This window comes from Sus scrofa, chromosome 10 (genome assembly GCF_054392235.1).
Source record: "Sus scrofa isolate SSC_HxYL_T2T_F1_AM1 chromosome 10, Sscrofa_HxYL_maternal_Yorkshire_Landrace_v2.0, whole genome shotgun sequence".
In the NCBI taxonomy this organism is placed as follows: Eukaryota; Metazoa; Chordata; class Mammalia; order Artiodactyla; family Suidae; genus Sus; species Sus scrofa.
The window spans coordinates 32,999,672-33,025,669 of record NC_139392.1 but is presented as its reverse complement, the minus strand read 5'-3'; the positions used below and the strand labels follow the sequence as shown (position 1 = coordinate 33,025,669).

General features: G+C 47.5%; 1 protein-coding gene across 3 annotated transcripts in view; it reads left to right on the top strand.

Annotated features, from left to right (window-relative positions):
• Positions 1 to 25,998, top strand: part of LOC100521600 (uncharacterized) — a 102,921-nt gene that overhangs the window by 41,100 nt on the left and 35,823 nt on the right. For 2 of the 3 annotated variants that reach the window (XR_014818289.1, XM_084980861.1), the window contains 7 exons: positions 4,283 to 4,366; positions 16,883 to 17,073; positions 17,523 to 17,547; positions 19,746 to 19,793; positions 20,840 to 20,968; positions 23,025 to 23,245; positions 23,970 to 23,994. Coding sequence is in view for 2 of the 3 variants with exons in the window: in XM_084980861.1 (XP_084836987.1) it covers positions 17,532 to 17,547; positions 19,746 to 19,793; positions 20,840 to 20,968; positions 23,025 to 23,245; positions 23,970 to 23,994 (439 nt within the window). In the remaining variant the exon portion in view is untranslated. Of the gene's footprint in view, positions 1 to 4,144; positions 4,367 to 16,882; positions 17,074 to 17,522; positions 17,548 to 19,745; positions 19,794 to 20,839; positions 20,969 to 23,024; positions 23,246 to 23,969; positions 23,995 to 25,998 lie in introns of those variants that run through there. The other variant, XM_084980863.1, reaches the window with a different exon arrangement.

The following is a 25,998-nucleotide window of genomic DNA, read 5'->3' as shown; positions in this document are numbered from 1 at the left end:
CTGTTTGTATCTTTGATGCATGTTTCAGTGACTTCCAAGGATAATGGGTTGTCACAACTTCAGAGTAATAATACACTAACATTCAATTTTTAATAAATGCACTTCATAGAGGTCTTGGACTACTACTATTTGATTTGGACAGTGGTTGCAATACTAAACCAAATTAGAATTTATATCTTTTGGAATGTTATCAAGTAAAACTCTTCTATTTTTGTGAGACTTGGGCTCATCTTTCATCACGTTTTTCTGTTTCACCCTGGAACAGCTTACACGCCAAGTTTAGAATTAGCCAATGAAATATAAATAAACTTTGGATGGAAAATAGGAATGTATTTTTTAATTATAATTTCATTGTTCACAAATGACACAACTACATTTCCATAGCTTACTTCTCCCAAATTTACAGAAAGGTACGTGAGTACTGTTACCATATAATATGTGCCGCACAATGACACATATTTTCTTTGTGAAGTTTGGCATAGAACTATAAAGCTTTCTTTTTTCTTATATAATCTGTATGCTGCCTTATTTGAGTGACTGCTCTCTGATTGCGTTTTCCTCAGTCCTAGTTCTTTCTCTTCTTCTTTTTTTTTTCTCTTCTTTTTTCTTCCCTTTCCTTCCTTTCTTTTTGGTTTAGAGAAGCTCTTTCAAAATTTCCTTTAACCTGGGTTTTGTGTTGCTGTATTCTTTAAGTTTTCGTTTGTTGGGAAAAATTTTTATTTCCCCTTCTATTTTAAATGATATTCTTGCTGGATAGAGTATTCTAGATTGCATATTTTTTCCTTTTAGCACTTTAAATATCTCTTGCCATTCCCTCCTGGCCTGTAGTGTTTCTGTAGAGATATCAGCTGATATTCTTATGGGGGTTCCCTTGTGGGTAACATTCTGTTTTTCTCTTGCTGCCTTTAGGATCCTCTCTTTATCACTAACTTTTGCCATCTTTATTATGATGTGTGTTGGTGTGGGTCTGTTTGGGTTCAGTTTGTTTGGGGCCCTCTGTGCTTCTTGTATCTTGGACCCAGTATCCTTTAGATTTGGGAAGTTTCCATCGATAATTTCTTCAAATATATTTTCCATCCCCTTATCTTTTTCTACTCCTTCTGGAATTCCTATTATGCGTAGATTGGCCAGCTTTCTATTATCCCATAGGTCTCTTATATTGCTTTCCAGTTTTTTGATTCGGTTTTCTGTCTGTTGACCGGATTGAGTGATTTCCATTATTCTATCTTCCATATCACTGATTTGTTCTTCTGCATTATTCATTCTGGTTTTTACTGCCGTTAGTTCAGTTTGCGTCTCTGCAAATGAATGTTCTAGTTTCTCTTGGCTCCTCCTTATATTTTCTAGTTCCTTTCTGAGGGTATCTGCGTTACTGTTCATATCTTCTCTTAATTCCTTCAGTATTTTCCCTATTTCTCTTTTGAACTCCAGGTCTGTCAGTCTGCAGAGATCTGTTTCATTGTTGACTGTTTGAGGTGAGTTCTCCTGTTGGTTTGACTGGGGGTGGTTTCTCAGCTTCTTCATCTTGCTTGTTGTTTTCTTTTTCCTGGTGGAGTTGTACCCTCAGTGGCCGGGCAGTGTTTGCCTTGTCACTGCCGTGGAATATTTTCTGAGGGCTGGTGATGGTATGCAGCTGATCCTCTAGAGCTTGGCACCCCCTGGGGCCTTGGGCGGGTAGCAGGGCCGCTGGAAATCCAAGAGGCTCCTCCCCAGGGCAGCCCGACTCCGAAAAACCATCTGAGAATTAGGCAGACTTATTCACAGCCTGGCTAGGCTTGTTCTAGCTTTTCTGGGCTGCAGGCCTTTTCTCGGGGGCTGGTGGTGATTGGTGCTGCTCTGCGGAAGTGTAGCCCCTCCAAAGGGCAAGCAGGCCTGTGCAGGGACAGCCCCTGTGGTGGTAGGCTTCAGGCAATTGTTGAGGCCAGCCCTCCTGGATGGCAGGTAGCCCCAGGTCCAGCGAGAGCATAGGGGGTGGTGGGGGTGGGGGGGAAGCACTGGGAAGCGCAGCTTTCTGCTAGCTAGTGGGCCTGTAAGCTTGCTGTGGTGTGGGGGGTATTCTATGGGGACCCACCCCTTCTTTTCTCCCCTCCCCAGCACGGGCGCAGACCAGGCTCTTCTCCCAGGTTCCCTCTGATGCAGCTTTCCACTTCCCCGCCCCTAGAGTATTGCTCCCTCCCTCTGCCACAGTTTTGTTTTCTAGTCTCCCAGGCAGTCTCTGCCCGGTCAAAAAGTTTCTAGACTTCCAAGCAGTTTCCGCTCCGCCCTGCCCCCCCAGCCCTGGGACTAACCTCTGGAGCCGAGGTCTTGGTGCCCAGCCCCCACCCAGGCATCTCAATTTTTGGTGACTGTGCCCATAGTTCAGATGGTCCGTTCGGTTCTTGATCGGCTTTTCCGTACTCTGACTTACTGCTATTCTCTTCTCTGCATCTGGAGATTTCTCTGGTTCGTTTGATCTTCCCCCCGTGGAGGTGACTTTCCAGCGTGCGGGATCCCTTTCTCCTCCTCAGTTCCCTTTCGGGAGCGCCCCTCCCGCTCGGATTCACCTTCTCTCACTCTCCTCTTTTCTCCCGATCTGCCCAGTAATGTCACGAACTTCTTGCCGTTACTGGAGTTTAGGTTCCTCTGCCAGCGATTGGTTGCTGTTCTGTGCAAGTCATTTATTCTGTAGATGTGCTTTTTTTGTTGTGTTTGTGGGAAAGGGTGAGCGTGTCCCCCTACTCCTCTGCCATCTTGTCCTCTCTCCCCCATAATTTCTACTAATCTGTCCTCCACCTCGTTTATTCATTCTTCTGCCTCCTGTATCCTGCTGTTAGCTGCTCCTCGTGAATTTTTTATTTCAGTTGTTGTATTTTGCATCTCTTCTTGTTTGAGTTTTATATCTTGTATCTCTTTGCTCAGTGTTTCCTGTTAACTACCCATCTTTGCCTCCAGTTTATTTCCAATGTCTTGCATCATCTTCAGCATCAACAGTCTAAAGTTTTTTCCTGGAGGCTGAGACTCTCCTCATCACTTAGCTGATATTCTGGGGGTTTTCCTTTCTCCCTCATCAGAGTTATAGTTCTCTGTCTTTTCATTTTTATAGGTTTTTGGTGCAGTGACCTTTTGACAGGGAATAGAATTGTAGCCTCTGTTCCTTCTGGTGTCTGCCCCCCTTGTGGCTGAGGTTGGTATGGAGCCTTGCTGTAGGCTTCCTGATGGGAAGGGCTGATGCCTGCCCACCGGTTCGTGGGGCTGATTCTGATTCTCCTCCCTCTAGTGGGTGGGGCTTTGTCTCTGGATGGGATTAGAGGTGTCTGTGTGCCTGAGGGTTCTTTAGGCAGCTTGTTTACTGAGGGATGGGGCTGTGATCCTACCTGGATTGCTGTTTGCCCTGGGGCTTCTCAGCACTGACTGGTGGGGCCAGATTTTGCCAAAATGGCCACCCTCCAGAGAAAGGCATGCTGCTGAATATTCCTGAGAGCTTTGTTCCCAATGTCCCTCCCTCGCAACAAGCCACATTCACCCCTGTTTTCCCAGGATGTTCTCCAAGAACTGCATTCAGTTTTGACCAGATTCCTATGGAGACTTTGCTTTGCCCTGGGACTCGGTGCACGTGAAAGTCTGTGTGCGCCTTTTAAGAGTGGGGTCTCCTTTTCCCCCAGTCCCGTGGAGTTCCTGCACACATGCCCCACTGGCCTTCAATGCCAGATGCTCTGGGGCTCTTTCTCCCAGTGCCAGATCCCTGCATGTGAGGATTTGATGTGGGGCTCAGAACTCTCACTCCTGTAGGTCTCTGTGAACCAGTTAGTTTCCAGTCTGGGGGGCTTCCCCCCTGGGAGGTATGGGGTTGTTTGTATCACAAAATCATCCCTCCTACCTCTTGACGTGGCCTCCTCTTTCTCTTCCGGAGTAGGATGTCTTTTTGAAGGTTTCTGGTCCATTTGGGTGAAGATTGCTCAGCCTTTAGTCGTGACTTTTGTTGTTTTTAGGAGAGAAGTTGAGCTCCAGTCCTCTTCCGCCATCTTAATCCCATCTCCTACATCCAACTTTCAAAAACCTGAAATGTGCCCATGACATCACTACCATGGACACTTACTGCACCACAGACAATGCATGTCTGTATTACTAATTTGCCTGCAAAAACTCCAGACTGGATTCTTGGCTGCATTGTTGAAAGAAAGAAAATAGCCGTTAACAGTGATTTCCCAAACAGAATGGTTTTACTCTTTGGGAAGATAAAACCCTTTGACTCAGTTCCTGCGGTGATTTACTAACATGCCTTTGGTGTGCCTGTTGGTCCTAGGTGGAGTGGGGAACACACACCTCGTTCCTGTCTTCAAGCAACCTAGGATCTATTCTGCAGACAAAACATGGATCCATCCAAAAGGTAAGTCACAAGTAATGATGGTGTGTTGTGAATTTCTGCAAGGAGTGGAAGAGCCCACAGAGTTCTCAGCTTAAGACTCAGTTGTCTTCCCAGCTCTCTGAAGTCTTTCCTCACAGCAGCCCAGACACCCTGTGATGATCTCTGCCCTGACCATTCTCATTCACGTTCATTGGACTGTCCCCAGGTTTAACAGATAAGAACAAGATAGGCCCAGTTACATTGGCATTTCAGATAAACAACAGATATATTTTAAGTATACGGATGCCTCATGCAATATTTGAGACCTACTCAAAAGTATTCCATGTTTCCCTGAAATGCAGATGGATATATACCACATCTTTCTTGGCTCATCCTTCTGTAGATGCTTGGGTTGTTTTCTTGTCCTGGTGATTGTAACTCTGTTGTGATGAAATAGAGGTGCGTATGATCGTCAAGCGAGTGTTTTCGATAAATTGCCAGAAGTGGAATTGCTGGGTCACACTGTAGTTCTGATTTTAATTTTTTGAGCAATCTCATGCTGTTTTCCACTGTGGCTGCACCAGTAATGTTCCTTTTTCTCCACATGCTCTCCAACATTTATTGCTTGTGTGTGTGTGTGTTTATAATAACCATTCTCTAAGGGATGAGGTTGAAACATTATTGTGGTTTTGGTTTGTAATTCCATTAGTGTGGTTTAACCTCTTGTCATAAGCCTGTTGGCCATTTTCTGTTTTCTTTGGAAAATGTCTATTCAGATCCTCTGCCCCAGTTTTTTGTTTGTTTGTTTTTTGTTTGTTTTGTGCCACACCCAAGGCACACAGAAGTTCCCAGGTAAGGGACGGAACCAGCAGCGCCCCATGGCACCGTAGTAACAATAGCAGATTTTTTGTATTTTTGCCACGTTCTTGGGCCGCTCTTGGGGCATATGGAAGTTCCCAGGCTAGGGGTTGAATCGGAGCTCTAGCCGCTGGCCCACACCACAGCCACAGCAATGCCAGATCTGAGCCGTGTCTGCGACCTACACCACAGCTCACAGCAACGCCAGATCCTTAACCCACTGAGCAAGGCCAGGGATCAAACCCACGACCTCATGGTTCCTAGTCAGATCCGTTAACCACTGAGCCACAATGGGAACTCCATTCCGCTGGTTTAATTTTCCCTTTCTATCACTTGCCTTTGAGGTCAGAGCCAAGTGTAAGCAGACAGATGTCCATGTGCTTACCACCTATGTTTTCTCCTAGACATTGTATGGTTTCATTTCTTCCATTTGAGTCTTTAGTCCATTTTAATTTGGGGATGTGTTGTAAGGTAGGGGTCTCGTTCCATTCCTTGCATGTGCCTGTGCAGTTCTTCCAGCACCATTGATTGAAGAAACTGTCCCTTGTCCATTGTATGCTCTGTGGTCCTTTGTTGGAAATGACTTGTCTGTGTCTGTGTTGGTTTTCCTTCTGGGCTGTCAGTGTTGTTTCACTGGTCTGTCTGTTTTGTTTTTGTGCCAGTCCTGATCTGTTTTGCTATCTATAGCTTTGTAGTGTAGTTTGAAATCAGGAAATGTAATCCTTCCAGCTTTGCTGCTCTTTCTCAAGATGGCTGTAGCTGATGGGGATCTATTGTGGTTCCATACAAATTTTAGAAGGGTTTCTCCTAGGTCTGTGCAATGTGCAGTTGGGATTTTGGTGGAGAGTGCATTGAGTCTCTGTTGCTTTTGGTAATCTGGACATTTGAATGATGTGAATTCACTCATAAACATGAAATATCTTTCCATTAATTTGTGCCTTTAATTTCTTTCCTCAACAGCATATAGTTTAGAGTGTACAAGTCTTTACCTTGCCTGGTTAAATTTATCTCTAGGTACTTTAGTTTTTTCTTTTACTTTCATTTTATTTATTTTTATCTATTTATTTATTTATTTTATTTTATTATTATTATTATTTTTTTTTTTTTGCTATCTCTTTGGGCGGCTCCCACGGCATATGGAGGTTCCCAGGCTAGGGGTCGAATCGGAACTGTAGCCACCGGCCTATGCCAGAGCCACAGCAATGCGGGATTTGAGCTGCGGCTGCAATCTACACCACAGCTCATGGCAACGCCAGATCGTTAACCCACTGAGCAAGGGCAGGGACCAAACCTGCAACCTCATGGTTCCTAGTCAGATTCCTTAACCACTGGGCCTTGACGGGAACTCCTAGGTACTTTATTTTTGATGCAATCATAAATACGATTTTTTGGTTTGTTTCTGTTTTAAATCTTCTATGTCTTTGTTTAGTCTTTCTTGTAATGTGTTGATCTTTGCCTCCAGTTTTTGTCTGAGCTCTTGGATCCTCTTCACAATCATTATTCTAAAGTCATTTTGCATGGAGGTGGGTGTGGGGGTTGTCTTGTTCCTTCATCTGGTTCATATTTCTCTGCCTTCTCATTTTGTATGCTTTTTGCATGATCTCCTTTTTGTAGGTTAGAGGTGTGTAGCCTGTCTTGCTTCTAGTGTCTGCCTTCTTGTAGGTAAAATAGAGGCGTTTATGGCCAGCTTCCTGATGGGAGGGACAGGTGCCTGCCCACTGGTAGGTGGAGCTGAGCCTTGTCCCTCTAGGGGGTGGACCTTTGTCTGTGGGTGTGATGTGGAGCACTTTAGGTACCTGTTTGTTGATCAGTGGGTCTGTGTTCCCAGCCTGTTTGTTGTTTGGCCTGGGGCTTCTCAGCCCTAACTTGTGGGACCAGATTGTTCCAAAAGGGCCACCTCCAGGGGAGCTCATGCCAACAACTATTCCTGGGACCTCTGCCTAGACTGTCCTGCCCTACAGTGTTTCCCAGTCACCCCCTCCTTTCCCAGGAGACCCTCCATGATTGGCCAGGTCATTCTGACCCAGATTCTTCTTGAGTGCCTGCTTAGCCCTGGGACCCAGTGCACATGAAAGCCTGTGTGCACCCTCCAGGAGTGGAGTTTCTGTCTCCCCCAGTCCTGTGGAGCTCTTGCACACAAGCCTCACTGGCCTTCAATGTCATGTGTCCCAGGGGCTCCTCCTTCCCGTGCCAGACTCCCTGGCTTAGGCACCTGCTGTGGGGTTCAGAAGTCTCCTGTGGGAAAGCCTCTGAAATAGAGTTCTTTTCCAGTTTGTGGGCTGCCCATGCAGGGGGTATGGGATTACTTCTACCATGAATGAGCACCTCCTGCTGTCTCAGTGTGGCTCCTTATTGCCTTTGGGTGTAGGATATCTTGTTCTTGGTAGTTTCCAGTCTATTTTGTTGATGGTCATTCAGCACATAGTTGTAATTTTGGTGTTTTCATGAGAGGAGGGGAGCTTGAGTCCTCCTACTCTGCCATCTTGTCTATTTCTTTCTTTCTTTTTTTTTTTTTTTTTTGTCTTTTTATCTGTTCTGTGGAGGTTCCCAGGCTAGGGGTCTAATCAGAGCTGTAGCTGTGGGCCTACACCAGAGCCACAGCAATTCAGGATCCTCAACCCACTGAGCGAGGCTAGGGATCGAACCCACAACAGCATGGTCCCTAGTCAGATGCGTTAACCACTGAGCCACAACAGGAACTCCGTGTCTGTTTCTCTTCTTGGGGTTTTGTTTTGTTTTGTTTGTTTTTAGGGCTGCACTTGCAGCATGTACAAGTTTCCAGGTTAGGGGTTGAATCAGAGCTGTAGCTACCAGCCTACACCACAGCCACATGGGGTCTGAGCTGCATCTGCAACTACACCACAGCTCAAGGCAACACAGGATCCTTCACCCACTGAGCAAGGCCAGGGATTGAACCTGTGTCCTCATGGGTACTGTTGTGTTTTTTAACCATTGAACCATGACAGAAACGCCTGTTTCTCTTTTTGATGTTTTGTTATTATTGTATAGAAATGCCACTGATATGTACGTTGATTATGTAAACTGAAACATAACTGAATGTATTCATTCAAACAGTTTTTTGCTAGAGTATGTAGGATTTTCTATTATAGTATCATGTAATCGGCAAAAAGGACACTTTTACTTTTTTCATTTATGATTCAGATTCCTTTTATTTCTTTTTCTTGTCTAATTGTTAGTAGGACTTCAAATCCTATGTGGAATAAAAGGGGCAAGAGTGGGCATCCTTCTCTTGTTCATCATCTTAGAGGAGAAAAAGCGTTCAGCTTGTCACAGTTGAGTGGAATGTTAGCTGTAGGTTTGCAGTTGATGGCCTTTATTAAGTTGAGGTCCATTCCCTTTATACTTGCTTTGTTGAGACTTTAACATAAGTGGATGTAGAAGTTTATCTCATGGGTTTCTTTGCATCTATGGAAATAATCATATGGTTTTTACCCTTTTTGTTTTTCGGTTTTAGTTTTAGGAATGCACCCACATCATACAGAGGTTCCCAGGTTAGGGGTCTAATCAGAGCTAGAGCTGCAGGCCTACACCACAGCCAAGCAAGTTCTGTTTCCCTTCCCAGATGATGGAAGATTTTAGGCATTATTTCTTCCATTAATTTTTCTGTTCTGTTCTCTTTCTCTTCTTCTGGAACCACCCCTGTAATGCAAATGTTATTCTGCTTGATGGTATCCCATAGGTCCTTTAAAGTAGCCTAATTTTTTAAAAATTCTTTTTTCATTTTGCCTCTCTATCTGATTGAGTTCCATTGTTTTGTCAGGCAGGTCTCTGATTAATTCTCCTTCATCCAGTCTGCTGTCAAAGCCCTCGAGTGTGTTTTTCAGTTCATTAATAACTTCTCTTTGGTTCTTTCCTCTGCTTCCTGTCTCTTCATTGAAGATCTCTTTGTGTTCATTCCTTCTTCTGAGTTCAGTAAGCATCTTTATGTCCATGACTTCTGACTCTTTCTCAGGTCGATGGCTTATTTCCACTTCATTTTGTTCTTATTCTGTGATTTTGCCTTGTGTTTGTTTTGTTTTTTTTTTTAGAAAGATATCCCTGTGTTTCATTTTGCCTAATTTTCTGTGTGTGTTTCCATGCATTAGGTCCATTTGCCATCTCTCCCAGTCTTGAAGGAGAGGATATACTTGGGAGCTGTCCTGTAGGGCCCAGAGGCGCCATCCCACTTGGCCACAAGAGCCAGGCACTCAAGGAGTGTCTCCTCTGTGGTCTGTGTGAACCCTCCTGTTGTGGTGGGGGCCCAGCTGTGATTCTCTTTGCTGGGAAGTGGGGAAGCACCGGTCTGGGACACAAGGTGCCTAGCTGCGGTGGGTGCGAAGCCCTGATTTTTTCATGTTCTCTCTGCTTGAAAGCCCTTGTGTCCTGATGTTTAATTTCGAACATAGTTCCTCCATTGTTCCAGAGCTGGCTTTTCTCCCATGTGGACTAAGGGGGGCGATCTAGGGCCCTGGTCCTCAGGAAGGCTTTGCAGCCTCTCTGGGTTGCTTTCTTCCCTTTCCCTTGCTTCAGACAGTGTTGCTACAGCCACAGCTGAGCAGCATGTCCACAACTGCCATACTTATACACACACCAGCCCTTGCCAAGCAGAAGTGTGGGAATGGGGTTCCTCTCAGTCAGCAGGAAGGGGAGGCTGTTTCTCAGAGCCCATTTCCCTCCTAGCCATGGAGATGCACCCGCGAATGAGCTCCAGTGCTGAGCAGGTCAGCTTCCTTTTCTCAGAGAGTCAGGGGGCTGTGTGTTCATGTTTTCCTCTGTGGGACTGAATATGAAGGTGAAAAATAGGATTTCTTTTTTTGTCTTTATGCTATTTCTTTGGGCCACTCCCACAGCATATGGAGGTTCACAGGCTAGGGGTCTCATCAGAGCTGTAGCCCCTGGCCTACGCCAGAGCCACAGCAGCACGGGATCCGAGGCACATCTGCAACCTACACCACAGCTCATGACAACGCCAGATCATTAACCCACTGAGCAAGGCCAGGGACCATACCCACAACCTCATGGTTCCTAGTCGGATTTGTTAACCACTGAGCCATGACGGGAACTCCTGAAGTTTGCTTTTTAAATAAATTTAAGTTAAATATGTGTCCCTTTGAAGAATTCATTCCTACTTACAGCAAAGTATGCCTAAGGGTCATGTTTAAAAACATGTTCCCTGAGACTTTTTCTACCTGTATAGAATCCAGTAGTAAAGAAAAGAAAAGGAATACCGCCATGAACTACCACATGAGGTAAAATGAGGTAGGATGTATTGTTTGATGAGAACCTCAGTAGTGTATCTTAATTGTGGAATTTCATCCAAAAAAAACGGAACCAAAACTCTCATAAGATTCAGCAAATCCATTGCTAGGGCTTCTGATGAAAACGAACATCCTAATTTGAAAAGATAGGAGCAGCTCTGTCCACTGAAGTGTCCCTTAGACTTTTTCTCTCACATAACTTCTTTTCACAACAGCGAGTGATAATGTGTAGACCAGCCAGGTCATGGCAGCAGCCTGTGTCCACTGAGGGATGAGTCAAGAAGATGTGGTGTCCATATGCAGTGCAGTGGTATTCGGCCAGAAAAGAGAGTGGCCTCTTGCCATTTGCTGCACCTTGGGTGAGCCTAGAAAGTATTATGCTGAAGGCCACAGTCAGACAAATCAGGATACTATGTGATGTCCCTGATTTGTGCAGTCTAATACCCAAAACCAATGATCAAACACACCAAAGAGTAACAGACTCATAGATACAGGGAGGAAAAGAGGACTCCCATCTCCCTTGTTGTCCTATCAGAAGAGCGATGCATTTGGTCTCTCAATTTTAGATACTTGGGGAGAATCAGCCATGGCAGAGTTGTCTCTCACAGCCTCCCATACCTTACACCCTCCCTGCTTGGCTTGAAATATTGCAGTGCTCTCAGTTTTCTCCAGGAATTGTCTCATGTTCCATGTGGGCTGGTGCTCAGTTTGCTCTCGAGCAGATTTCATGACACTGTCCCAGGCACTGGTGTGATGAGGGGTTGAATTTTGAGAAGAATACATTTCATCCTAGAACTTTGAGTTAGCTAAAGTTTGTTGCTTAGAAAATTATGAGATATGTGTTTTAAGGCAACCCACTGTTGAAAGTAGGGTGAGTCCTTGTTTCCTAACTGTTCAAGGCATAGTAAGTTTTGTACGTATACAATGACAGGGACACTGTTAATGAAGAACCAGTGGAAAGATAATGAAGTGTACAGATTGTTGCATCCAGAGAAAAATTCTACACACGGTCATTGAGTGAAGACTTTTGCAACTTGATGAACATATGCTTAGTGTGTGGCATTTTACAATTTAATTTCTATAACTACTCCTTTTCTTCTGGACAAATGTTACCTATGGAGTGTAAAAATGTCTGGTGCCTCAACTACCAGAAATGAGTGGAAATGGTATTTCCATCAAAAAATGGGAGCCCTTTTAAATCTCACCATGGTAGGATTTTGCAATTCCCCTAAACGTTGAAGACCCATTATATTTGGGGAGGTCTTTTTCTCTCCAGTAATGTCTTTTCAAAACAGAGAGTAATACTGTTTGATTGTAGGATGCAGTTTTTGAAATAAAATGTTGACCCTGTCCAGGGAAACGGCCACTAGGCTATATAGAGCAGGTGGACCCAGAGGGGGCAGAGTTGCCTTCCCTCTGAAAGTTCCAGGCCTCTGACCAGTTTCCACGGCAATGGAATGCTGCCCACGGAGCCTTGTGGTTCAACTGCCAGTCTGTGAGAAGAGACGTGTGTGTTGGCCACAGCTGGGAGGCTCTCCCCTTCACTGCTCAAGTGTCAGATGATGGGCAACCTTAGCTGTTGTTGCGGAGGTATGTTGCTACTGTTCTAAAGGCTGTTTCCTCAGATGGGTGGTTCATTTTGACTAAACATATTATCTCCATCTTTATCTCCATTGCCACCAGTCTCATCAGTCTCTCAAGCCATAGGTCTGTTATACAGGCTTGCTGTATGACTAAGGTATATCTTAATGCTCCGAGTGAGCCAACTGCCTCAAGTATTTTCCTAAATGTGAGAAAAGACTCGTGTCTCGTGGCAGTTTGAAACACGTTCTCCCAGAGCACAGAGACGGCAAACATGCCCCTCTGCCTTTTTCGAAGCACGAGGCCCTCGCTGTCAGCCCTGCAGTAGACATTCAAAAGAGGGACGTTACAGCGCCACTCTTCTCAGTGTACATGTCGATGTCTTAATGCACATGCTAGCAGTCCAAAGGCAGAGGAATTTCGATGGAGCAAGAAACGGGGATTTTTCAGGTTGGATTTCCCCGGGTTGATGAGGACTAGCCCACTGGCTCTTTGGGTGTTAGCTGGTAGTGTGGTGACAAGGGCCAGTGCCAGCAGGTTAGTGGGGTGAACATTGGGTAAGGAAAGGAAGGAAGGTCTCTCTGGTGATCCTCAGAGAGACCCAGGGTGGGGTCTTCAAGCTGAGGTCTGGAGGGGGTCTCTCTAGGAGGAGCACTGTCCCTGCCACTCTCAGGTCTAGAGAAGGATGAGGAGTGTCCAGAGTATAGAGTGGGTTTGGGTGACAGAAGACTTGCACTCTGGCCCATTGTCAGCCAGACCTTCGTCAAGGTTGCTCAGACTGGTGCTCTGATGCAACGTCAGTGAGACCTGGAGAGTCACAGATTTCCTTTCCTAACCCCGCCCCCCAGCAGGCACTCATCCGGATGGCCACCTCCCCAGTGAGTCCACAGGACTTGATCATCCAGGTGTGGTCTGCCGCAGGAAAGCTGATTCTTGCTAGAGCCGTCATGTGAACTTGAAGGTGTTTTGATCCCTGAGTCAAATTGGGGATCCAAGCAGACCGCTGTTCACATGAGGTGGTCAGCTGGTCACTGTGAAGGGCTGCCAAGGGAAGATTGGGGGAGGATGGGCCGAGTTGGGGTTTGTCTAGTCCTCCAGAGGAGCTCTTTTTGGATAAATGTTTGTATTTTGGGTTGTGGGTCAGAAGATAGAGGCAAAATGTTGGGTAAAGAATTGGACTGCTCTCCTGGCTCTGATATGTTCTCCAGGATCACCCCAGGACATCTTGGGGGCAGCAGGATTCAACAGAGAGAGAGAGAGAGAGAAAGTGGAGTTCTGGATTCAACCAAGAGTCCAGGGCATGATCTCAGCGCCAAGCAGGCTTCAGTGGTTCAGGGGGATGTGTGACCTGAGGGAACCAACTGCACTCTTGTCCCAGATCTGCTCACACATGATTGGCGCGACTCTTGAGAAGATGCTCTAAGTTTCAGTGCTGTCCACTGGAAGATAGGGGTTCAAGCCCCTGTTTTGAACCCTCTTCCTCTAAAGTGGCATGATGTGCAGATCAGGGAACGTGACAGGAGACATTCTCCCTGAGCCATAAAGCCCCCTTCCCATGGAAAGGCCTTCTCCTGTTTGGTTCTTCCTCACTCTTTAATTATTGTCTGTATCTGGTCTATTTGGAATGTGGGTCTTTTTCTCTCACCTGTCTTGTGTTCTCAAGCAGAGAGTAACGCTGTGTGGTTCTGGGATGCATTTTTTGAGACAACATGTTGACCCTGCACTGCCATCCCTGTCCGTAGAAAGACACATTAGTCTAGACAGAGCAGGTGGGCCCAGAGGGGGCAGAGTTGCCTTCCCTCTGAAAGTTCCAGGCCTTGACTGGTTGCCACAGCAATAGGATGATACCCACGGGGTCCTGCGGTCCAACTGCCACTCTGTGAGTGGAGAGGTGTGTGTTGGGCCACAACTGGGAGGCTCTCCCCTTCACCCCTCAAGAGTTGGACGATGGGCAACCTGAGCTGTTGTTGGGGAGGTATGTTGATACTGATCTAAAGGCTGTTCCATCAGATGGCATAGTTTACCCTGATGGAAAATGTTCTCTGATTTTTTTTTTCATTTCCACCACTTCAATTTGTGTACAGAGATGTAAATCTCTTATACAGCCATTTTGTATTACTCTTAAGATTTTTAATTATTTCTTCCTGGTTGGGCGCCTCAATTTTTTTCTTAATTTATACAATACTCCTTCCTATTTCCCATGTACAAACCTTCTCCCATCACACTAACCCTGGTAATACCCTACTCTGCCTTTATTCAGTGCAGAGGGACCCTGATTCCATTCTTCAATACACATGATGGAAATGGGCATTTATAGCTCCACTCTTCTGAATGCACATATCAACGTCTGAAGCCACATAATTGCAATTTTTTTTTGTCCCTTTTGCTATTTCTTGGGCTGCTGCCACGGCATATGGAGGTTCCCAGGCTAGGGGTCGAATCGGAGCTGTAGCCGCCAGCCTACACCAGAGCCACAGCAACTCGGGATCCAATCCATATCTGCAACCTACACCACAGCTCAGAGCAATGCCGGATCTTTAACCCACTGAGCAAGGGCAGGGACCGAACCTGCAACCTCATGGTTCCTATTTGGATTCGTTAACCACTGCTCAACAACGGGAACTCCCAATAATTGTATTTTAAATGTAGAAATTGATTGTAAGGAGTGAAACTTGGATTTTCAAGTAGGATTTCCATGGGTTGATGATGATAAGCTCCCTGGGTAGTTGGCTATTCGCTGGTAGTGTGCTGAGAACACACAGTGCTGGTAGGTTCGTGGGGTGACCATTTGGTAACTGAGGGAAGGAGGGTCCGACTGGTGATCCACAGAGGGAGACTTAGGGTCAGGTCTTCAAGCTGAGAGTCTCTAAAGGGTCCCTTTTAGAGGATAGAAGACTATCCCTGCCACTGCAGGGTCTGAAGAAGGATGAGGAGTTTCCAGGGTACAGATTGGGTTTGGGTGAAGAATGACTTGAGCTCCTGCTCATTCTCAGCCAGACCTTGGTCCAGGCTGCAGAGGAGGAGCTCAGACTCCTATTGCTGTACAGCAGCAAGGGGTACAACATTGTCAGTCAACAGTATTTTCATCACAACAATTTTTTAAAGAAAATTGTGTGAGACATTGACAGTCAGAGATTTTAATTTACTAAACAGTCAGAGCACTGGCCCAGATGGTCTCCTCCCGAGTGAATTCCCAGGAACCTCTTATCCAGGCATGATTAGCTGAAGGGAAGCTCATTCTTGGCATTCAGTCGAGACTGTTCTAAGCTCTGAGCCATCTTGGGAGTGAAACAGACCCCTAGTCGCTGGAGGTTGTCAGCTGGTTGTCATGAAAGTGTAATGTGATGCAGTGGATGACATGAAGATTTGGGGGAGAATGCCTGGGTTGGAGTATCCACGGAGCCAGGGCAAAGCCTCGGTCCTTCAGAGGGGCTTTGTTTGGAGGAAAATGTTGGATTCAGATCAGGGATTAAAGCATGGAGACAAAGGGCTGGATAAGGGTTTGGACTGATGTCTTGGTTCAGCATCTCCTGCAGGGAAGGCATCAGAGCTTGCCCACTAAAACCTTGGGATGGGAGGACTTGTGGGAGAGTGAGAAGATCTCTTGATTCAAGGGTCCAGGGCATGGTCTTGGCCCTGAGCAGGTGTCCGGCCTTCAGGGTTCAGGGATTTCTGTCCTCAAGGAACCAACTACATTCTTGGCCCACATCCATCCTTCAACATTGCCGTGATTCTTGGCAAGTTAGTCTAAAGTTCAATGCCCTCTACTGTCAAATCAGGCTTACACTCTCTGGGTTGCACCCCCTTCGCCTGCAACCGGGCCAACTTGGGGATGAGAGGAGATGATGAGAGAGACGCTACATGACCTGGAAAGCTTCCTTCCCGTGATGTTCTTCCATACTCTCTTGCTGTGGAGCTATTCAAACCCCCTCTTTTGATCCAACCAGCCCCAAGACTCAAGCTTATGCAGGTAGTCATTCAATGAAACCAATCCCAAATGTTAACAAGAGATCCGTGGATAAACCAAAGGCAGTATGAATCCACATAGGAATAAAATTCTACCGGAGAAAAAATTGTAATTATGTTAAATATGTTGCTACATGGATGATCCAAAATGAAACACACTTTTAACAATAGTGAAGTCAGACAGACACAGGAAAAGAAATATTGAACAATTCAACAGATAGGCGGTAAGTAGATTAGGCAGATTGTCAAAGGTGGAAAGTAGAGAGGGCTAAGACTTGGCAGCAGGGCTGAAGGGGGAGTCATTGCTGAATGGGTGCAGAGGTCCTATAAGTTATGATGAGAAAGGTTGTTATGGACAGTGGTGCAAAGTACATGGCTTGTGAAGGCATGCCCGACCCCTGAATTTCCTATTGCCAAAGTATTCCAAAGAGAAGCATTATGTATCTAAGAAAAGAAAAGAGGTGAAACATCCCAGAGGATGGCGTGTGAACACAGGAGCACCCTGTGGGAAGAGTAGGGAAGCTGAAATGATCTCCTGCCCTTTCAGAAGATGGAGGAATGTGGCTGGAGAGGAAAATGGGCAGGAGGATTCACGAGACTCTGTCATGGCAGCAGAGCCTGCATGCTCGTGTTGGCCATTTCTCAGATGGAGAATATGCCACGGAGAGGTTCCCTTTAGCAAGAGAGGCAGAGGCTCCCTTTCTCAGGTCTTTCAAGGTGCTCTCTGCCGTCCTTCAAAACGTTTACCCGGGAGGATGGGCCAAGAGAAGCTCCATCCATGCTTCATCCCACCCCCACCCCTTGACTCCCAGCCCATGTCCAGTCAGGTGTGGCACCCAGAGTACCTCCTGATCAGCACCACCGCCTTGCTGACAGTGACTGTGTGTCCCCCTAGAAACACACGACAATGTTGTGGAGGCCAGTGGGAGTGAGAAGACCGAAGAGGAGGCCCCAGCCAGGGAAAATGAGGAGGAGGAAGGCTCGCCCAATAACAAGGTGGAGGAGGAGGCCACAACAAGTGGAAATAACGAGGAGGAGTCCCCAGCCAGCGACAGGGCCGAGCAAGAAGCCCAGACTGCCCCCAAGGTAAGCTCACTTTTCATGATCTGAGATTTAAAAAGGTGCCTCCTTTCTTCTTGGATGTGCCTACTTCAGAAATGGAAATCGGAGGAAGTCCATTATAGAGGATATATGCAGATTCCTCTTTGAAGGGATGTTGAGTCAAAGTTTGGTACCAACCAATAACTCCTTGCAAGGGGCATTGGCAAAAGTGACCCTATCAGTTCTGCAGTGTATGGTAGGGAGCATTTTTCTTTGAAGAAGACCAAAATTTTTTTAAATGAACATGACCTTGAGAGATCTTCCTTGAAAAGCTGGTGCCTTTTCCAAAGGTGTCTTTGCTGTCTTCTTTTGGGGAAACAGACTCAACTCTGCCTTCTGTCTGTGTGCGTGCGGTCCGCAACCACAGGAAGACCTGTGGCCACAGTGCAGAGGATGCTGTGACACTCACAGTGTTTTCTTTTCTCTCATCACAGGTGGATGGGATGGATGATGAAAGCCGTAAGTATTCTGGAACCCGGCTCTGCTGAGGAGAAGTCCAGGTGTTGAGGAAGGGCGGGGGGTGCTTTCCTGCCCCTTTGGTTGCAGAGACACCCTGATTCTGGGTTCCTCCTGGGAAAGGGGGTGAAGGATGGGGTGAAAGAGACTGACTTCCCACAAAAGGGCCATCCCAAGTCCTCGGGTCCCTGGAGGAAAGGAGGCTCTTTGTATGGTGGGGGTAGGTGTCCGGGAACATTGGGGGGTGTGCGTGTGAGGGCCTGTTGGTGTGATTGTGAACCAGTGTGAGTGGGTGTGTTTTGTGGGGAGTCACTTGTGCCTTAGCACCACATAGCTGTCCAGTTTCTCGTTGAACAGTCTCATGATGACCGCAGGCTAACTGTCCATTCCCTCATTCTCCCTGCACCCGCTGGGAGCAAGGTTTGGGGAAAAGGCTTTCCTTCCTCTGTTGGTCTTTCGTTTCCTCTTTTCTTCCCCCTCTGCTTGGTGCAGACTTTCATGCTGTTGTTTCAAATATGTGCCGTGAAGTCGAGCCTCTTGAGGTTGTAAGTGTCCCGAGGGAGTGTTGTGAACGCTGTGCTCCCCCCGCACCTCCTGCCCACTCGGGGCAGCCACCCTTCCAGCCTCTGCTCAGGAGTGGTCTTTCAGACACCTCATGTGCATGACATCAGAGAGTCTTTGTCCTTCTGTGTCTGACTGGCTTCACTTGAAGTGATGTCCTCCAGCGAGTTCCTGTTGAGGCTCAGAGCTCATGAACCTGACCAGTACCTATGAGGACACGGGTTCGACCCTTGACCTTGCTCAGTGGGTTAAGGATCTGACTTTTCCCTGAGCCACGGTGTAGGTTGCAGACATGGCTCAGATCCCAAGTTGCTGTTGCTGTAGCATAGGCAAGCAGCTGTAGCTCTGATTCAGCTCCTAGCCTAGGAACCTCCAAATGCCTCAAGCGAGGCCCTAAAAAGACCAAAAGAAATGATATTGAGATTTTGATATGTGTTGTAGTGTACCTGCTGTTTTTTCATGTAGTATGAAATGTCAATGATATTCCGTCTTCCAATCTATTTTTTTTAGTTTTCTGTATTTTTCAGGCCTTGCTCATGACATAATGAAGTTCCCAGGTGAGGGGTCAAATCTGAGCTATTTATGCCAAACTACACCAGAGCCACATCCACACCTACAACACACGTCTGTGACCTACACCACAGCTCAAATCAACACTGGACCCTTAACCCACTGAGTGAAGCCAGGGATTGAACCTGCTTCATCATGGATATTAGTTGGGTTCATTCCTGATGAGCCACAATGGGCACTCCTCCTTCCCCTCTGTGAACATGGAATGTCATTTGAATTCTTTGTGACTTATTCAATTCTTTCAGCAATGTTTTGTAGTTTTCAGTGTAAAAGTTGTTTCCTTTCTTAGAGCCCTGAGCCTGCTTTCCAGCTACTCCAGCAGCACCATGAGAAGGACGGGCTCGTGAAAACATTGGCGTGTCCCTCACTGCCTCTGCACTGAGCTCTGATTATGGCAGCACAGGTGTTGTGGGCCATACACAGCACCTCTGCTTACCCGTGGGTTCTGCTAGGAATCGGTCTAGAATGTCACCGTTGCCATCTCTCTTTGGGGGTCTGCAGGGCCTCCCAGAATTCCTGGCACAGGTTCATGAGCACAGGAGATACATACAGATGAATGATCAGGTCAGACCAGCCAACTGGTCTGCAGTAAAGCATGTCCGGGGAGGGGAGGTCATATCTTGCTCATCTTTGAATCTCCACCCTGAACACGATGCCTGATGTGGCAGTCACTGGCAGATCACCTCTTTATACTTCATGGAATTCTGTAATAAATAGTGCAATCCATTCATATAAAACACAGCACCGTTCAATTGCTTACTCAGCTATCCCCTTTTCAGTGTGTGTAGAGGTGGAATTTCAGGTGTGTCAGTTTAGAGGTAGGAGCTATAAAGGGCCATAGAAGGAAGAAGTTGAAAGGTCATTCCTTCAGCACGTTGCTGTCCTTCGAATGTTGGCATCTGTGCTCACCTTGTGTGGAAGGGTCTCAGTCCATGGAGCAGAGGGAAGGTCTGGGAGCCTGGAGGAAAACCCAGGGTGATGCTCTGTAACCTGCAGTCACCTCAGGGAAGCAGGAGGAATGGGAGGGTCACTCTTTCTAACTCAATTCCCCACGTGGTGTATTTCTACAGAGTCAGTGGTGGAGAGCCTGAGCAGCCGCCAGGATGAGGAGGCTGCAGGTAGGGAAGAGCACGCAGCTGGGATCCAGTGGGAGAGGGTTCCTGGGAGCACCTGGGTTCCGCCTGCTGCCGGGAGAGGGAGGAAGTGGGGGATAGGACTTGGCGGGTGGGTGGGTGGGTGGCCTAATGAGTGGCACTCTGCTGTGGTGTTTTCCCCTGTGAAATGGATACCACGAAGAAGACTTGGGTCCCTGGTCTTTGTTGTGCTGTGTTTGTATTCCTCTCTCCTTTTCTTTGAGAGGGAGAATCGATTTTCCCTCCCAAAGCTGCTCCTTCCTGCTTTGGTCTCTGCCCGTTGTGCAAGTTTGCTTTGTGATTGGCACCGTGAGGGCCCAGTGCACAAGAGCTGTTGACTTGGTTTCCTTTATTGGCCTTGAGGGACCTGAAGTGGTGGCACCCAAAGCTCTCCTAGGCCCTTGACCCTGGAGACCAAGTTGGTCGAGTGAGTGTCAGGTGGTGGGTGAGAAGGCAGCTCTCTGGCTCTGCATGTTTGGGATTTCTGACCTCCCTGTCCTATTGTGTCCTCACGGTGTGTCCTGAGGGAAGGGGCGTTCCCAGAGTTGGATGCCCAGAACAGGGAACTGAGGCACAGACAGATCTACATCTCCTTTTGTGGCATGTGTTTCTTCTACAGGGGATGTGAGGAGTTCCCTAGTGTCCTAGAGGCTAAAGATCGAGTGTTCGATCCCTTCCGTGGTGCAGAATCAAGTGCCTGGGTTGGGAACCACTGCATCCCCTGGGAGTGGTGACAATCAATCAGTCAACCAATGGGATTGACATCAGACCATTCTGCATGGTCATTATCTAGGTTGTCTCCGCTACCCAGAGGCATTTTCACACGAAACCTGTGTGGGGAGGTAATGTTTTGAAGTGCACCCCAAAGAGCAAGATCTTTCTAAGTAGAACTTGGATTCTGAAGGCTCTTCTGGGCGGCCGGGTGTTATGGGCTTTGAGGGCTTGGCCTGGGAGTCAATTATTAGTCATTTCCCTGTTATCTTCTGCAATCAGGATGTCACTCGTTCTCTCTGTTGTCATGTATTTTCCAGAATCTTGCTTTGGAAACCTAGGATCTTGCTTCAGGAGTCTGAGGGCAATTTTGTTCTTTACCACCTTGGCTGGAATAATCCCATGGTGGCCACACAACAGGGTGCACCCTGCCAATGAGCCAGATGAAGGTACTGTGGAACCTGACTCAATACATCCAGGCCTGAACAATGATTCTAGTTCATTCCGTGTTCCAAATTTCAGAACAAACTCTACAAATGCTACGCCACATCTTTCTTTTATTCCATGATGCAAATTCAAACGAACTAACTCGGAGTTCCCATCGTGGCGCAGTGGTTAATAAATCCGACTAGGAACCATGAGGTTGTGAGTTTGATCTCTGGCCTTGCTCAGTGGGTTAAGGATCCAGGGTTGCCGTGAGCCATGGTGTAGGTTGAAGATGTGGCTCGGATCCTGAGTTGCAGTGGCAGTGGTCACTGTAGGCCACTACAACTCTGATTAGACCCGTATCCTGGGAATCTCCATATGCTGAGGGAAGCAGGCCTAGAAAAGGCAAAATGACAAAAAAAGCAAAAAATAAATTGAATAACTCAGTTGGTAATTTCCCAACTATGGAAATAATGATTCATTTAAAATCGACATTTGGTTCCTGGTTAATAGCAAAGGTGACCTCACTCATTTTATGACATTTGCTGATATTTAACATTTCCAGTTGTAATAGATCCCTGCATGGAACCACATTTCCCAATTTGAAAACAATACTAGAAATGATTTAGAACAAGATTATATTAACAAGAAATGGTGGATATTACAGAAAGCTCCTCTAACCCATTGCTCCAATTTCCACCAATGACAACGTCCAGCACTGAATGGGGAACTCATGGTACACTGAGCAGCAAAAGATTCCTATAATTTTAATTAATGAAAAGTTCCCCATTTACATTCACATTCAGTTTTTGGGCTGTGCCAGTAGTTGAGGTTGGACACATGCAAAATATTAGGAGGCCCCAGTATGTTACCATAGAGAACGTGTACACTCCCATTTGTAGAAGGACGTTATTCCCAACAGCAAAGAGATGAAACCAATCACAAATGACAAGAGATCAGGAGAGAGATCAAATGCGATATGTGAACAGAAGAGAACAGTATTCTACCGGAAACAAAAGTAAAATTTTAAATAGGATACCAAGAGGATGATCCAAAAAAAAAAACTAAGTACTGTTTGACCAAAAGTGAGGAGTTCCCATCATGGCGTGCCAGCAGTGAAACCGATTAGGAAGCATGAGATTGTGAGTTTGACCCCTGGCCACAATCAGGGGGATAAGGATCTGGTGATGCCGTGAGCTGTGGTGTAGGTGGCAGATGCAGCTGGGATCCTGCCTTGCTGTGGCTCTGACATAAAATGGCAGCTACGGCTCCTATTAGACCCCTAGCCTGGGAACCTCCATATGCCATGCGTGTGGTCCTAAGAAGCAACAAGTATCAATAGAAAAAAAAAATAGAGAAATCAGGCAGCACAGAGAAGGAAATATCGTGCAACTCAACATATAGGCGGTAACCAGACTCGGCAGAGTGTCAGAGATGGAAAGTAGAAATGGCCAAGACCTGGCAGCAGGGCTGAAGGGGGAGTCATTCCTGAATGGGTGCAGAGGTCCTATGAGTTATGATGAGAAAAGTTGTTATGGACAGTGGTGCAAAGTACATAGCATTGGGAAGGCCTGCTCTCCCCGTGAGTTTCCTATTGCCAAAGTATTCCAAAGAGAAGCATTATGTATCTAAGAAAAGAAAAGAGGCGAAACATCCCAGAGGATGGCGTGTGAACACAGGAGCACCCTGTGGGAAGAGTAGGGAAGCTGAAATGATCTCCTGCCCTTTCAGAAGATGGAGGAATGTGGCTGGAGAGGAAAATGGGCAGGAGGATTCACGAGACTCTGTCATGGCAGCAGAGCCTGCATGCTCGTGTTGGCCATTTCTCAGATGGAGAATATGCCACGGAGAGGTTCCCTTTAGCAAGAGAGGCAGAGGCTCCCTTTCTCAGGTCTTTCAAGGTGCTCTCTGCCGTCCTTCAAAACGTTTACCCGGGAGGATGGGCCAAGAGAAGCTCCATCCGTGCTTCATCCCACCCCCACCCCTTGACTCTCAGCCCATGTCCAGTCAGGTGAGGTGCCCAGAGTACCTCCCGAGCAGCACCACCGCCTTGCTGACAGTGACTGTGTGTCCCCCTAGCAACCCTCGATGATGTTGTGGAGGCCGGCGGGAGTGAGAAGACGGAGGAAGAGGCCCTGGCTGGGGCAAATGAGGAGGAGGTGGGGCCGGGAACTGAGAAGGTGCAGGAGGAGGCTGCCTGCATTGACGAGGCAGAGGAGGAGGCAGGCCCATCCCTTGAAAATGACGAGGAGTCCCCAGCCAGCGACCTGGTTGAGCAGGAAGACCAGCTTGCCCCCAAGGTAAGCTCACCTTTCTTGATCGGAGATTTAAAAAGGTGCCTCCTTTCTTCTTGGATGTGCCTACTTCAGAAAAGGAAATCTGAGCAAGTCCATTATAGAGGATATATGCACATTCCTCTGTGGAGGAATGTTGAGTCAAAGTTTGGTACCAACCAATAACTCCTTCCAAGGGGCATTGGCAAAAGGGACCACATCAGTTCCCAAGTGTACATAGGGAGCATTTGTCTTTGAAGAAGCCTGAATGTTTTGTTTTGTTGTCTTTTTGCCTTTTCTAGGGCCACTCCTGTGGCATATGGAGGTTCCCAGGCTCAGGGTCAAACCAGAGCTGTAGCCACCGGCCTGCGCCAGAGCCACAGCAACGCGGGATCCGAGCAACGTCTGCAACCTACACCTCAGCTCACGGCAATGCCGGATCCTTAACCCACTGAGCAAGGCCAGGGATCGAACCCGCAACCTCATGGTTCCTGGTCGGATTCGTTAACCACTGCGCCACGACGGGAACTCCAAAGAAGCCTGAATGTTTTTTAAATGAACGTGGACTTGGGAGGTCTTCCATGAAAAGCTGGTGCCTTTTCCACAGGTGTCTTTGCTGTCTTCTTTTGGGGAAACAGACTCAACTCTGCCTTCTGTCTGTGTGCCTGCGGTCCGCAACCACAGGAAGACCTGTGGCCACAGTGCAGAGGATGCTGTGACACTCACAGTGTTTTCTTTTCTCTCATCACAGGTGGACGGGATGGACGATGAAAGCCGTAAGTATTCTGGAACCCGGCTCTGCTGAGGAGAAGTCCAGGTGTTGAGGAAGGGCGGGGGGTGCTTTCCTGCCCCTTTGGTTGCAGAGACACCCTGATTCTGGGTTCCTCCTGGGAAAGGGGGTGAAGGATGGGGTGAAAGAGACTGACTTCCCACAAAAGGGCCATCCCAAGTCCTCGGGTCCCTGGAGGAAAGGAGGCTCTTTGTATGGTGGGGGTAGGTGTCCGGGAACATTGGGGGGTGTGCGTGTGAGGGCCTGTTGGTGTGATTGTGAACCAGTGTGAGTGGGTGTGTTTTGTGGGGAGTCACTTGTGCCTTAGCACCACATAGCTGTCCAGTTTCTCGTTGAACAGTCTCATGATGACCGCAGGCTAACTGTCCATTCCCTCATTCTCCCTGCACCCGCTGGGAGCAAGGTTTGGGGAAAAGGCTTTCCTTCCTCTGTTGGTCTTTCGTTTCCTCTTTTCTTCCCCCTCTGCTTGGTGCAGACTTTCATGCTGTTGTTTCAAACATGTGCCATGAACTCGAGCCTCTTGAGGTTGTAAGTGTCCCGAGGAGTGTTGTGAACGCTGTGCTCCCCCCGCACCTCCTGCCCACTCGGGGCAGCCACCCTTCCAGCCTCTGCTCAGGAGTGGTCTTTCAGACACCTCATGTGCATGACATCAGAGAGTCTTTGTCCTTCTGTGTCTGACTGGCTTCACTTGAAGTGATGTCCTCCAGCGAGTTCCTGTTGAGGCTCAGAGCTCATGAACCTGACCAGTACCTATGAGGACACGGGTTCGACCCTTGGCCTTGCTCAGTGGGTGAAGAATCCCGCATTGCGGTGAGCTGCGGCAGAGGTCCCAGACGCGGCTGGTATCCAGCTTGGCTGTGGCTGTGGTGTCGGCCGGTGGCCACAGCTCTGATTTGCCACCTCGCCTGGGAATTTCCATCTGCTGCGGGGGCAGCCCTCAAGCCCAAAAGTGAATCAGTCAATAATGTCCTGGAGTTCTCTGTGCATTGCTGCAATGGGTAGGGTTTCCTTCTTCTGTGACAACGGAATACCTTGCTATGGTCTGTATCCACCCCGTTGTCTTTCTCAGTCTGTGTGCCCGTGGACACTGGGGCTCTGTTTCTGTTGGGCTCTTGTGTATGGCGCTGCCGTGATCCTGGGATGGCAGGTCTCTTTACCCGACACTGATGGATCTTCCTTTACATGTCCATGCAGCAGTGGGATTGCAGGGTCCTGCCGTGGTGTTTCCCGTCCTGGCTGGCCCCGTTGACATTCCCTGCTACAGTGTCCAGAAGTCCCAGGCAGTCACATCTTCCCAAACATCTGTTCAGGTTTGAAAACACTCCGTGTCCTACCAGGTGGGAGGTGATACCTCGTGGTGCCTTTGCTTTGCCTTTCCATTGTGATAGGCGACTTTGGGAAACATGCCCTCTGTGTGCTGCTCTCTGTGGTCTTCTTGGACGGTGGGTCTCTCCCAGGCTTCCACTCATCTACAACTGAGGCATTTGCCTTTTGATTCAATTGATTTGTAGTTGTTTCCCATATATTCCAAATATGAGCCCCTGTTTCAAATACAAGATTTACAAATATCCTCTTCTGTAGGTTGTCTTTCCATTCAGTGGATTGTTAGCCACTGTCCTTTCTGTTTGTTTCTATTTTAATGGAGGTACAGTGTTGTTTCACTCTCTGCTGTGGAGAGTGAAACCGGTTCGTGGGGCTGATTCTGATTCTCCTCCCTCTAGTGGGTGGGGCTTTGTCTCTGGATGGGATTAGAGTTGTCTGTGTGCCTGAGGGTTCTTTAGGCAGCTTGTTTACTGAGGGATGGGGCTGTGATCCTACCTGGATTGCTGTTTGCCCTGGGGCTTCTCAGCACTGACTGGTGGGGCCAGATTTTGCCAAAATGGCCACCCTCCAGAGAAAGGCATGCTGCTGAATATTCCTGAGAGCTTTGTTCCCAATGTCCCTCCCTCGCAACAAGCCACATTCACCCCTGTTTTCCCAGGATGTTCTC